This window comes from Sturnira hondurensis, unplaced genomic scaffold, assembly GCF_014824575.4.
Source record: "Sturnira hondurensis isolate 20B ecotype Veracruz unplaced genomic scaffold, ASM1482457v3 Scaffold0016184, whole genome shotgun sequence".
NCBI classification, from domain to species: domain Eukaryota; kingdom Metazoa; phylum Chordata; class Mammalia; order Chiroptera; family Phyllostomidae; genus Sturnira; species Sturnira hondurensis.
The window spans coordinates 1,455,451-1,470,637 of record NW_028088815.1 but is presented as its reverse complement, the minus strand read 5'-3'; the positions used below and the strand labels follow the sequence as shown (position 1 = coordinate 1,470,637).

At 36.6% G+C, this 15,187-nt stretch overlaps 1 protein-coding gene across 1 annotated transcript in view; it reads left to right on the top strand.

Annotated features, from left to right (window-relative positions):
- The window catches only part of ITGBL1 (integrin subunit beta like 1), a 278,369-nt gene that overhangs the window by 239,762 nt on the left and 23,420 nt on the right, over nt 1-15,187 (top strand). Inside the window, exon 8 of the mRNA XM_037065790.1 lies at nt 12,586-12,702. Coding sequence (XP_036921685.1) covers nt 12,586-12,702 — 117 coding nt within the window. The remainder of the gene's footprint in view (nt 1-12,585; nt 12,703-15,187) is intronic.

The window sequence follows — 15,187 nt, the reverse complement described above, 5'->3', positions numbered from 1 at the left end:
ATTAAATTAAAAATTATGTAAATAAAAGTTTCAACACATTATAAAATAATATCACTAGACTTCTATATACGTGCTTAATATCATCTGCTTTATTAAAATTTATTAAGAGTAAGAAATTTAGATAAATTTGGTTGGTTGATGATGATGTTTAAATAAATTAATTTTTTCTCAGATAGTTATTGCTATCCTTTCTGTCTGTTCCTGAATAGAATTTAAAAAATATCATATCTACTTGGTTTATTTTTATTTTTGAACATATCTTTCTTTAGATTTTTTCTCTCAACTTGTTATATAAAAAAACACTTATTAGTGCTAAACAAGTACACTTCCATTACCCTTAATTATTATGACAATATTTTTAACATTTAAAAAAAGATTTTATTTATTCATTTTCAGAGAGAGGGGAATGGAGGGGGGGAGAGAAACATCAGTGTTTGGTTGCCTCTTGTGTGCCTCCTACTGGGGACCTCACCTGCTACCCAGGCATGTGCCTTGACTGGGAATCGAATCAGCAACTTTTGGGCTCCCAGGCTGGTGCACAATCTACTGAGCCAAACCAGCCAGGAGTCTTATAAGGATATTAATTTGATAGTCACTTGAGAAGCTTCAGTTACAGCTCTATAACATTAAAACATTTATTAAAAGAAAAATATCAATAATAATGTCATTTTAAGTAAAGGAAAGAGATTAGACTCAAATTCTTACTTAAAAATAGACAACAATCTGCATGTCACTGTTTCCTACTACATCAACAGAAATCTTTGCTGGCAGCTAACAGGATATAAATCTCACTATCAACTGTAAAAAGCTTGTTATTTATGGTAGTGTATAGTACTCATTGATCTATTAGTAGTGAGAACAAAGTGCAATACTATGAGATCAGGGAGAGGAAGCATTCTGCCTGGTAACCAAACAGGGATGACAGGAAAGATTTCATAGAAGAGATTAGATTTCATCTGGCTTGGCAATACTGGGTAGTATTTTGTAGAGAAAGTAGGTGGTAGAATGCACAAGAGAGAGAAGTGCAGCACTAATCAAACTCTCTAAACATTGGATATATGCTGGGAGAGGTGAATTGGACCAAGTGTGGAGAGAGAGCTGTCGAAAAATGTGTCCTGCCTTGAAAATCACGCAGAACCATCACATAAAAGGAAATTAGGTAATCACAGGTATGTTTTCAAAGAGTGAATTTTCTGAAAGTTTAAATTGAAAGAAGAATAGCTAACAAAAAGAAGAAATCAAATACGTCATGAAGTTTTTAAGTCTCAGTGAGAGATTAGATGATGATGATATTCTCTTAGATGAAAGGACTGGGGAAGAGGAGTACATTTGTGAATAAAGATGATGAATTTCTCTGTGGCAAACTGCTACTAAACTCTGCTATTTATCAATCCAGCACCAAGCACAGACTTCTGGCCAAGATGAAGGCATAAGTGGAAATACTGTGCCTCTTCACACAACCAAATTTCAGGACAACAAAGATTTAGAAACAAAAACACAACCAGAACAGACAGAAAATTGAACTGTATGGAAGTCTGACAATGAACCATTCATCTGGACCAGTAAGAGGGGTGGAGTTGGCAGCTGGCTGAGAGGGGTTGCAAAAAAAGTGGTGGTCGAGTTCAAGGAGTTCATCATCACCAAGCACTTACTATGTGAAATGTTAAAGGGACTTATCTAAGAAAAAGAAGATAAAAATATGAACAGTAAATGGACAGCAAACTCACAGTTATTAACAACCACACCTAAAACAAAAGCAAACTAAGCAGACACCTAAAACAGCAGTGGAGCCACAGAAATGGAGATCACATGGAGGGTTAGCAACAGGGGACTGGGAGGAGGGTGGGGGGAAGGTACAGAGAATAAGTAGCATAAACAGTAGGTAGAAAAATAGGCAGGGAGAGGGCAAGAGTAGTGTGGGAAATATAGAAGCTAAAGAACTTATGACACATTGTCATGAACTAAAAGGGGGAATGTTGGGGGGGGTTGTGTAGGGTGGAGGGGAATGAAGAAGGGGAATGGGACAACTGCAATGGCATAATCAATAAAATATATTTTAAAAGACAATGAAGACTATGGGACATAGTCCATTGATATACCCATTGGAAACACAAATGAAGGTATTCAGGCAATCAGAAATGCTTGTGTACTGGGGAGAAACATCCTATTCTAAATTTAGTTTCTACCACTAAAAATCATGGGTCATGTGAATATTACCAAACTATTTACTGGTGATGATTGCTTAATGCATTCATTAATAATATTGATTTAGACATTAGGAGAAAATGTGAAATAGTAAATTCCTCTGTATTTATAAAGTTGTGTGAGTAGAAGGGTATAATTGTCATGTATATGGGGAAATGTACTATGGATCTTTTTTAACATTTTTTATTGTTCTTCAAATACATTTTTCTGCCTTTCCTCCCCACCCCCACAACCCCAGCCCTTCCCACCTCCTTCCTCTGTTTCTACTCCCCCTTGTTATTATCCATGTGTCCTTTATGATTATTCCTGTAAACCCTCCACTCTTTTCCTCCATTATCCCCTCCCACTTCCCCTCTGGTTACTTTCAGTCTGTTCTCAATTTCAATGTCTTTGGTTATACTTTGCTTGCTTGTTCATTTTGTTTATTAGGTTCCTGTTAAAGGTGAGATCATATGGTATTTGTCCCTCACCTCACTGCATGGCTTATTTCACTTAGCATAATGCTCTCCGGTTCCATCATGCTGTCACAAAAGGGTAGGGGCACCTTCTTTCTTACTGCTGCATAGAATTCCATTGTGTAAATGTGCCATAGTTTTTTGATCCACTCATTTGCTGATGGGCACTTAGGTTGCTTCCAGCACTTGGCTATTGTGAATTGTGCTGCTATGAACATTTGGGTGCAGAGGTTCTTTTGGATTGGTGTTTCAGGATTCTTAGGATGTAATCCCGGCAGTGGAATTGCTTGGTCAAAAGGCAGTTCCATTTTCAGTTTTCTGAGGAAATTCCATGCTGTTGTCCATAGTGGTTGCACCAATCTGCAATCCCACCAACAATGCACTAGGGTTCCCTTTTCTCCTCAACCTTGCCAACACTTGTTTGTTGCTTTGTTTATGATGGCCATTGTGACTGGTGTGAAGTGGTACCTCATTGTGGTTTTAATTTGCATTTCTCTGATGGCTAGTGATTCTGAGCATCTTTAAATGTGTCTCTGGACCCTGTTTATGTTTTCTTTGGAGAGGTAGTTGTTCAAGTCCTTTGTCCATTTTGTAATTGGGATCCTTGTCTTCTTAGAGTACAGTCATGTGAGTTCTTTATATATTTTGGATATCAGTTCCTTGTCTCAGGTATTATTGGCAACTATGTTTTTCCATATGGTTAGTTCTCTTTTTATTTTAATGTTGTTTTATAGCTATGAAGAATCTATTTATTTTGATGAGATCCCATTTTTAAAAATTCTTTCCTTTATGTCCCCTCCTCTAGGGCCATGTCAGTGAAAATATTGCTGCATGGAATGTTTGAGAATTTCCTGCCTATGTTCTCCTCTAGAACTTTTATGATGTCATGACTTTTATCTAAGTCTTTTATCCAACTTGAATTTATTTTGGTGTATGACATAAAGTGGTGCTCAAGTTTCATTTTTTTCATGTAGCTATCCAGCTCTCCCAACACCATTTGTTGAAGAGGCTATTTTTACTCTATTTTATGCTGCTGTGCCTCTTGTTGAATATTAATTGATGAAAGAGACTTGGGTTCATTTCTGGGCTCTCTATTCTGTTCTCTTGGTCCATGTGCCTGTTTTTATGCCAGTACCAGGCTCTTTTGATTACAGTAGCCTTGTAATACATTTGAGATCAGGTTTTGTGATTCCTCCTACTTCACTCTTCTTTCTGAAAAGTAGCTGCAGCTATTGAAGGTCATTTATTGTTCCATATAAATTTTTGAAGTGTTTGTTCTTTCTATGTGAAATATGTCATTGGCACTTTAATAGATATTGCATTGAATCTATAATTGCTTTGGGTAGTATGGATATTTTGATGATGTTAATTCTTTTGATCCATGAACACAGTACATGCTTCCATTTGTTTGTGTCTTCCTTAATTTCTTTCTTCATTGTTATGTAGTTTTATGAGTGCAGCTCTTTTACCTCCTTAGTTAGGTTTATTCTTAGGTATTTTATTTTTCTTGTTGCTATATCAAATGGGACTTTTCCCCTGATTTATGTTTCTGATATTTCATTGTTGGTATACAAAAATGCCTTTGATTTTTGAATATTGACTTTGTATCCTGCTGTTTTGTCAAATTCATTTACTAGATCAGGTAGATTTTGGTGGATTTCATAGAATTTTCTTTGTATAGTATCATGTCATCTGCAACCAATGGCAGTTTTGTTTCCTCTTTTCCAATTTGAATGCCTTTTATTTTATTTTCCTGTCTGATTGCTGTGGCTAGGTCTTCCAATACTATGTTGAAAAGAAGTGATGAAAGTAGACAAACTTGTGTTGTTCCTGCTCTTAATGGGAAAGTTTTTAGATTTTGCCCATTGAGTGTGATCTTGGCAGTAGGTCTCTCATATATGGCCTTCATTATGTTGAGGAATGCTCCCTCTATTCTAACTTTGCTGTTTTTATTATAAATGGGTACTATACCTTATCAAATGTTTTTTATGCATCTATTGATATGATCATGTGATTTTTGTCTTTGCTTTTGTTTATGTGATATATTATGTGTATTGATTTGCGAATATTGTACCAACTGGAATGAATCCCACTTGGGCATAGAGTATTATCATTTAATATATTGCTGGATGCATTTTGCCAACATTTTGTTGAGGATTTTAGCATTTATGTTCATCAGCAGTATTGGACTAAAGTTTTCTTTCTTTGCTGTGTCTTTATCTGGTTTTAGGACTAGAATGATGCTGACTTCATAAAAAAAGTTTGGGAGTCTTCCATCTTCTTGGATTTTCTGGAATAATCTGTGAAGAATAGGGGTTAGCTTTTCCTTAAATGCTTTGTAGAATTCTTCTGTGAAAGTGTCCATACCAGGGCTTCTCCGTGTTGAGAGTTTTTCGATTACTGCTTCAATTTTGTCACAGGTTATTGGATTTCCAGGCTTTCTGCTTCTTTCTCATTGGGTTTTGGGAGATTATATTTTTCTAGAAATGTGTTCATTTCACCTGGGCTTCCAAATTTCTTGGCATGTAGTTTTTTTGTAGTAATTTCTTACAATCCTTTGTATTTTTGTGGTATCAGTTGCAATCTCTCCTCATTCATTACTGATTGTGCTTGTGTGGGTCCTCTCTCTTTATTTTTTCTTGATGAGTCTGCTTAAAGGCTTGTCGATTTTGTTTATAGTTTTAAAGAACCAGATCCTGGATTTATTGGTCCTTATAATTGTGCTAATATTCTCAATATCATTTATCTCTGCTCTGATCTTGGTTATTTCCTTCCTTCTACTTGCTCTGGGCTGTCTTTGTTGTTCTTCAAGTTGTTGTAGGTGTAGAGTTAGGTTGTTTGAAATGTTTCTGCCTTTTTTAGGTAGGCCTGTATCACTATGAACTTTCCTCTCAGAACTGCCTTTGCTGTGTCCCATAAGTTTTGGATTGTTGGGAGTTCATTTTCATTTGTTTTCAGAAACTTTTTGATTTCTTACCTAATTTCATTCTTGACCCATTATTTGTTAAATAGCATGCTATTTGATCTCCATGAGTTTGAGTGGAGGTTGTTTTCTAGTTTAAATCCCTTAGGGTCAGAGAAAGTGCTTGGGTTGATTTCTATTTTCTTCAATTTGTTGAGACTTGTTTTGTGTCCTATCATGTGATCTATCTTTGGAAATGTTCCATGTGCATTTGAAGAGAATGTATAGTTTGCTTCTATGAGATGAAAGGTTCTATATATATATACATATGAGTTAAGTCCATTTGATCTAGGACATTGTTCAATGCCACCAGATTTCTGTTGACATTTTGTTTGGGTGATTTATTCATTTTTGACAGTGTGGTGTTGAAATCCCCTACTATAACTGTGTTGCTATCAATATCTTTCTGGAAGTCCTCCAAGATTTTTTTAATGTATTTGGGTGGTCCTGTGTTGGGTGCATATATATTTACAAAGTTTATGTCTTCTTAATGGATTCTTCCCTTCAGTATTATGAAGTGATCTTCTGGGTCTCTTTTCGTGGCCTTTTTTTGAAGTCTATTTTGTCTATTGCTACCCCAGCTTTTTTCCCCCTGTTTGCTTGGAATATTTGTTTCCAGCCCTTCACTTTCAGTCTATGTAGGCATTTTGTTCTGAGGTAAGTTTTTTGTAGGCAGCATGTGTTTGGGTCATGATTTCTTATCCATTGAGCTAATCTATGTCTTTTGATTGGAACATTAAATTTGTTTATATTTAAGGTTATTCTTAATAGGTACTTATTCATTGCCATTTTTTTGTATCTGTGTTCCTTTCTATCTCACTCTTTTTCTTCCTTTTCTTAAAGCAGTACTTTTATCATCTCTTGGAGAGCTGGTTTTGGGGAGGTGTATTCTTTTAGACTTCTTTTGTCTAGAAACCTCCTTATTTGGCCTATATTTATTGAGTGTCTTGCTGCGTAGAGTAAGCCTAGTTGCAAGCCTCTGGCTTTCATTACTTGGAGAATTTCTTGCCATTCTCTTCTGGCTTGGAGGGTTTTCACTGAGAAGTCAGCTACTAATCTTATTGTGGCTCCCTTGTATGTTATTTTCTGTTTTCCTTTGCTGCCTTTAAAATTCCCTCTTTGCCTTTGAATTTTGCCATTTTTCTTATGATGTGTCTTGAAGTGGGCCTCTTTGGGCTCCTCTTGATTGAAACTCTCTGTGTTTCCTGGATTTGTGTGACTTTTTCTCTCATCAAATTAGGAAAGTTTGTCATCATTACTTTTTCAAATAAGTTTTCTATCTCTTGTTCTTCTTCTTCTCCTTCCAGTATCCCTATTATTTAGATATTATTACGTTTCATGTTGTCTTGTATTTCTTTTCATCCCTCTTCATTCTTTCTGAGCCTCTTTTCTTTTTCTTGCTGTATCTGGGTATTCTTTTCTACCTTGTCCTCCATGTCACTGATTTGATTCTACTTCCTCCATGTGTTTTTTTATTCCTGATATTTTATTGTTCATTTCTTTCTGTTTTTGTTCATTTTTTCTATTTTTTATGCTGATGTAGATCTCACTCAGTTGCTTTTAGTTGTCTGTGTTTTTCTTGAGCATCTTTATAACCATTATTTTGAAATCTGATAGTTTGGTTTCCTCTATTTTGTTTAGCTCTTTTAGTGGTGAGTCTTCCATTTCTTTTGATTGTATGTTCTTTTTTCATCTTCCCATTTTTGGTGACTCATTGTTTGTTTCTGAGCTTCCTGATGTTTCCCTTTGCTAGTTGTCTTTGTAAGGTGAACAGAATTCTAAGGAATTCTGTGGGGTTCAGTGGTGTGGTCTCTTTGATCTCCTTGTCTGAACACTGTAGGTTTGCCCTTTCTTCTATTTGTGTGGCCTCTTTTGTTTTACTTGTTTTTTTACCCTCTGGTTGTTCCTTTGTTGGTGTTTTTTCTCCTTCAGTGGTTATACTGATGTTCAATGCTCCCACTTATTCTTGTATGTGATCAGTGTCAGGAGGTAGGCAAAATAGATTAAGACAGCAGGAGAGTATTTTATGATGTTTAAAGTACTGGCAAGTAGAAAAGAGATAGGAGATTCTTTGGATAAGTATAGCATTAACTGTGATATTTCACCGAAGTAGCCAATTTTTATAAAAGGTGAAAGAGAGAAAAGACTCTTGTTAGAGGGGAGGAGGATCATGAGCTGAATGCAGAAAACAGAGCACTTGTGTAAGGTTAGATGATGAGATATAGTGAAAGTAAAGGGTACAAATTAGGCATAGTCTCAGAATGAAAAGAGTTAACCATAACGATAATAACGCTCAGGATTAAATTAAAGTGGGCTGAGATTATGGAGGGTTGCTGTGTAGTATGTACAATTGTATAGAACAACAATCATTTACAATAGTTCTGGAACAATAATAGTATGACAAGAAATATATGATTTGGATAAACAATACAAAGTGCATGATCAAGAGTTGTGTGTTATTGGAACATGAGTAAAGTGAAAGAAGGGAAATTAAAATGCAATAAAGAGAGAATAAGGAAAACCAGTTAAGCACTGCAATTAAACAGAGGCATAAGGCCCTGGCTGGTGTAGCTCAGTGGATTGAGCGCGGGCCTGTGAACCACACGATCGCAGTTCGATTCCCAGTCAGGGCACATGCCTGGGTTGCGGGCCAGTTCCCAGCAGGAGACTCACGAGAGGCAACCATACATTGATATTTCTCTCCTTCTCTCCTTCTCTTCCCCTCTAAGGATAAATAAATAAAATCTTTAAAAAAATAAAAAAATTAAAAAAATAAAAAAAAACAGAGGCATAAAACAAGGAAAACTAAACATAAGAAAGAAAAAATTTTAAAATACTAATAAAATGAAAGTGCTAAAAATAAGTAAATAAATAATAATAATACACATAATCAATAACATGCTAGCTCTATGGGGTAGCAAGTTGACATTTGTTTCAGTTTCTCAGTTTTTGGCTTTAGCCTTGTGCTCCCCCTTTTATTCTGTCTCTGGACCTTTTCGAAACTCCAAGTCTTATTGTCTCACTTGGGGGAAGATAAAAAGGGGGAAAAAGACAGAGGGACCAAAAGAAAAAAATGATAGTCATCCTGCTGACTTTAAAGCTGTTCAGGAAGTTCTGCTGGTCTTCCTAGATGCAACAAGAAGAGGGAAGCTAGACTTGGCCTTTCTCACTTTCTATGGTTTTGAGAGGATGGGGACCAGTTCTGGGCCACAATATTCAGTGTGTCCCAGCCTTAGGCCCTGGTTATCTATGAGCTGCCATGCTCAAATCAGCCACTCAGCTGTGCACAGTTAGAGACAAGGTAGGTGCTCAGTTCCACTGGCCCACTCAACCTCTGGGCTTGCAGAGCTGAAATCACCCTCCGGAAGAGCCAGCCGCTGCTCCAGAGTTCCTTGCAAAGCAGCTGCCTGCAGTTCTGAACAAGTGCACAGCTTTCACACAGCCCAACTTTCCAACCAGTCAGGAGACTACCTGAGTCAGGATCCCAGACAGCCCAACTCCTCCTTCTCCAGGTGTCACCTGACACCTCAATTTCTCTGGTGTCAGCGTCCACAGACCCAGAGGATGTGTATTGCCTTTGTGTGTCTCCTACTTCATCTCTATTCCCATCAGCAACTTCCAGCATCCAGGTCCCTCCTGTTGCCAGGCTGCCCTGCATGCTCTGGTAGGGGGGGAGCTGGTGATCTAACTCTCCTCCCCATATTCTGTGGCACATGCTGGGTGGGAGGCTGCAGCTGCTCTGGTCCCACAGCAGAACCCAGGGACCTTAATGTCACAGAGCAATCTCCTCACAGTCTGTTTTTCAATGTCCTCTGCAAATTTTGACCTCCAAACTTCATATAAACTGGGATTCTGTTGGCTATTCACTCTGTCCCTCAGACAATTAGCTAGGTGTTCCAACTGGGCACAGGGAGAACTGGGCTCCACCCCCACCTACCTCCTTCCATCTTCTGAATATTTACTTTGGATCTTGAAGGAACAATAAAATATCAGGAATAAATGAACAATAAAATATCAGGAATAAATATCAGGAGTGGATATTTACCTGGAAGGTATATGTCACGGTAGTGACTGGACTAAAATTGTGAACTGAGACAGCAAAATAATGCAGTTTGAGATGTGGACTGCATGTAGAATGTAATTTTCCTTACATTTCAATAAATTATCTTTTCTTTATGTGCTATTTTTTTCCTTTTCCATCAGAAGCTACTATATCCTATAAACTGTATTAAGGCTACATCTATAAAGTTAATTCAGCTATTAGTTTCCTTAATGTGCTATTTTAAAACTCCAACAAAAATAATTTCATTGTGGTTTTAATTTGCATCTCTCTGATAGCTAGTGATATCGAGCATCTTTTCATGTGTCTCTGGATCCTCTGTATGTCCTCCTTGGAGAAATGTCTGTTCAAGTCCTCTGCCCATTTTTTAATCGGGTTGCTTGTCTTCTTTGAGTTGAGTCGAGTGAGTTCTTTGTATATTTTGGAGATTAAACCTTTGTCTGAGGTATCATTGGCAAATATGTTTTCCCAAACAGTTGCTTCTCTTTGTATCTTGATACTGTTTTCCTTAGCCATGCAATAGGGTTAATTATTCTCTGATATCTGAAAATATACATTAATTATACTTTATCAGAAAAAAGTACCTAGGATTGAATATTAACACTATCCAACTTTATGGAAGAAGGCAAGATAGAAACTACCCTTTGTAAAAATAATGAAATGTAGATGTTTGAATACATGTGTCAGTATTTACTTCATTCTTTCCAGAGAAACCCAAACCAATCATGTATAACAGAAAAATTCCTATATACCTTACAATGTTAGTGAAATTGTCACCATAAATACATATACTCTCAAACTTAAAAATTGATGTTTTCTTGGTAACAGGAACTGTATTACCTCTCAGAAGCAATGTGATTGATATTTCTAACATCTGTCCATGAAGGACTAGTTAATTGTACCAGGACATACTGCTAATGGCCCTAGGATTTGTGTCTTTGTGTCTCCATAGTCTGGATAATTATTGTTATTCACACATCTACCCATGGTAAGGGTTAGCATGTTTATGCACACCAGCTCAGGTGTACTTCTCTGGCTCTAGGCAAATTATTTAGCCCCAGCATGATTGAGTTTCCTCATCTATTAAATAAATTGCAGTAAGTCATGGATCTTCCTGATGTTTTACAATAAAACAAATGTGTGATGGTATATTTTCTCAGGAGACATCTGGGGTCTACCAGTTAGAGTTCCTGATTGAAAACAATGGAAAACAACTTTATTAACTGGCATGAGAAGGGATTTTATTGGAAGTGTTTAGATTCAGAATGCAATCTTGGACAATCAGCTCAAGCAGCACACCAAAGAAGCAAGATACTGCCGAGAACCAGCCCCTTCTGCCATCACTTTTGAACTCCAGCCACTGTGTGCCAAGTTCCATTGCTTCTGGACACTCACACTATGCTGTTTCATAGGCTCTGTGTCTTTGCAGTCACCCTCAAAAATCAAAGCTCTGCCAAGAGTATCTGGTGTGTCCCTGTTATTTCTGCTAGGTCATAGGAAGAGGGAATGCCATTGAACCAGAAAAGGGGCTCTGTCTTCTGCTGAATTTGGAACTGCCTCCAAGTAGAAAGAGAGACTGGTCAAAAGGCAGCCAGTACGACAGTCTCTATTGCCTTATCTTTCAACAGCTTCTCAGAGGTTATCATAACCCTTTTAAGAAGGGTCACTTCTGCCTGAAAAGACTATGAATCACTGCATTAGGTTATCTTTAATTACAGCTCTGAAATTATATGATTCTAAATACTAATTTTCCTTTCTTTCATTATCTACAAACTCGGAGTTTCTTTACCAAGATACAAATGCAGCAACAGAATGACTAACAGCATTGTGGGGTCAGCCCTGAAGCATCCCATAATCATTTCCGTGGGTGTGCAATTATGGTGGTTGGGCGAATGACAGAGAGTAACAGATGTCCCACGGTAGTCACCCAGCTGAATTTTTGGCAAACCAGCACAAATTCCTCAAAAAGAATGTACTTTTTCATACAGTCTTCTGGTGCTGTGTTGTGAGTATATTAAAGTGTGGTATGGCTCATGAATTAGATGTTCACATTTTAAGATGAATGAGAATGGGTATTTAAATCTGTCCCTTTTGAGCTGAATTACCATGGAAAGTAACTTGGCCTCAGTATGCGTCCATTTCCTGTTTAGTAAAATGATAGCTGTAATTCTAGTCAATGAGTAGTACTATGAAAGAAAATGATGGAATTAAAAGAATTATAATGTTTGACGCATAGTTACAACTCACAAAATCATGATGAGAGTCACAATGATAATAAGTAATTCCCAAACCTATGAAAAAATTCATTCCAAAAATTATTTATACTTTTAATTTTTAAGTCAAGAATGATAAAGATACTTAGGTCATATGGCTTGGCATATGTTCTATGTTAAAGTGTGTTTTATAAACTATAAAACTGATGCCAAATAATCACTAAAATATCATGTTGTAATATATCAATGAACATTTTTTTCTTTATGTGGTAGATGCACCTAAAGTAAAAATATTTTTTAAATGTCCACATTATGCTAAATTATGTCAAAATATATAAAATTGATTCAGTTACATTAAGTGGTATCACCAAACTAAGTTGAATATGAAATGTACAGTGTTTAATAGCTGAATTCATCTTCAAAGATGAATGAAACAAAAAGGTACAAAGTAGTAAATGTGAAGGATTTCTGAGCCAGCAATTGCCACTTTCACTCCCAACCACCTTGTCATTTGTGTTTGATCTTCAACTTACTGTTGGCAGGTAAGAAAAGTTATTTGGTGTACAAGAATCAGGCACAGCCTAGAACTAGTATAGGAGGTCTGGGTTTAATAGTGTGGTTGTTCCCTTTGAAAACCTTGCTGGTTCTGTGAGTCTCCTAGTGAATGTGCTCTCTCTTTGTATGTTGTAGGTAAATGTGAATGTGGCAAATGCACTTGCTACCCTCCAGGAGATCGCAGGGTATATGGGAAGACATGTGAATGTGATGATCGCCGCTGTGAAGACCTCAACAGTGTAGTCTGTGGAGGTGAGCAAATTAACAGCTTTCTGCTACTGAGTGCAACTTGCTTCACTTGTCTTTCTTATTCTACTTATCCCTTCTTAAAAATTCATTAAAAATAAATTAAACACAAATTAATACACAATAAGACCTAAAATTATTATACAGTTAGGTTTGTAATGACCTTTATATTCTTGCACTCTGAGACCCAAATTAGCAGCTTACTGAAAGTAATAAACTGTGCCAAGAGCCCTGGATAGGTGATTCAGTTGGTTGGAGCAACATCCTGTACATCAAAATGTTATAGGTTTGATTCTGGTCAGGGCATATACCTAGGTTGCAGGTGTGATGCCTGGTCAGGACATATATGGGAGGAAACCAATCAATGTTTCTCTCTCACATCAGTGTTTCCCTCTCTTTATCTCTCTCCCTATTTCTCTCTGAAAAATCAATAAAAATATCCTTGAATGAGGATTATTTTTTAAAAAGAAAAATGCATGAAGAAAGAATGGGGCTGATAGCAGGTGTTCAGTAAACATACACAGCAAAACAGAATTATAGAGGTAGATGGTTGACAGTTTTTACCTGATATTCATCCAGGAGAGGAAATGGGAGTCAATATTATTCTTTTAGTTCAGTTTTATGACATCTGATATTGTACCAATGATCCATGATGATTACAGCTCCTTCCAGGCTTTCAGTACCTGAGATGAACTGGATGTAAAGTCAGACTGAAAGAATATATAATAATTACACGTTTTTGAGATAATTATCATAATGCTATCGAGCACTTTGGTGGAAAGAACAAAATGCAGGTATAATTTATGAAATGTAGGGACACTACTGCTATCATCTATCTAATATCCATATGTATCTATCTATTCTCTCTCTAACCAACTATAAACACTTGGAATTTGACCAAAAACTTTTTATTTCTTTTATTTGAGAGCCAAGGGAAAGGAGGCCCTTTTAACAACTATTGTACCAGGTAGTTTATTTCATGCAGTTCTTATGGCAGCCACTTTAAGCAATTTCTCCTGCTTTTTTTCATCTTACAAGTGGAAAAGTGAGTGAAGCTTGTGCTGTTAATGTCCCATAGCTAAAAAGTGGCAGACCCAGGATTTGAGCACCTGATGTTCAGTTTCACATATCTTTCCCTACATTACAGTTTTCCCCAGAGTGACATTAAACTCTTTTGACTTTACCTCAACATTACTTTTAGTTTAGATGGTCCCTTCAATGGTATTAGTTACCAGAAATATCTAAGCAGATAATAATCTTTTTGTTAAGTATATTATCTGTATTGCCTCATTTAATTCTCACAATGCTACATATAGAGTCTGCCTGGCACCTAAGAAAGCCATATACATGTTTTTTATCACCATTATCACTTTCTCTGACATGTAGTGTCTACCTCACATGGGTCTCACTGCCCATGTACTTTGGTGACTTGGTTGAAATTGGTTGATATTATAGAAACCTATTACATCAATATATCCTTTAACATCCCAAGAAGTAGGTTATTTGCTTTCCTTGTTACTTACTTCTTAATCTCTCCTTGTGATGGTTAGTCCTATTGTTTAGAGGGAGAGTTCGGGAGGGAGAGGGCAAAATATCCTCATGCTCATGTGTATCCTAAAGAACATACAGCTAGAAAAACTACATAAAATTTACAATCCACACAGACACTCTGTTTAGTATCCCTCAACAATATAGGCCCCAGATATAGTCAATTATTACCATTTGTGGTAGTTGTGGTCTGTAAAGTCATCGTGAAAACTGAATTAGTGGATACCGAATCACTGCTCCAATGGGAAATATAAGAGTAAGGTCCTGCCTCTGGTCACAATATTTCCATGAGTAGATCAATAAAACATAAGCTTGCTTTATGTGTTCTGCTCAGAGATATCTTGTGTAATATTTAGTTGACTCACTAACATGGAACTGATGGCCAAAATCCCTATAATTTATGCCTGAACAAAGATTATGTGACATATTTTCTCCATAAGCACATCACAGCCTTCTTGTAGTCAGGAACACTGGATAACACTTCAGCACTACAGTTAGGGGCTATCTTAAACGTCAAAATCACTAACAAAATGCACAAAAATGTTAAAAGCATGGCACTAAATATACTGCAAAAAGGACACTATTTTACAGCTTTAGAGCTGAAATAGAAGGCAGAGTACCTTCTTTGACCTTAGCTTGTAATGTAAACCTTAGTCAACCCTTTTTATTTTCTTGCTATTCTTTCTGTGTTCTCAAATGTTCTGGAAAACTTCACAAGTATTTATTACAAATACATTTTTGGGAGTAAGAAAATTTTCAAACATAGGATCTGTGAATAATGAGGATTCACTGTAATTCACCTTAAACCTCACCAGAAATATCACTTCCCACTTTAGCTTTGCACTTGGCCTCAAATTGTGATTTTTTTAACAACAGACAATAAAGGTACTGTGATTTTAATTCTTCTCTTTTCTGTACATTGTTTCACAGAAGGGATTTTATG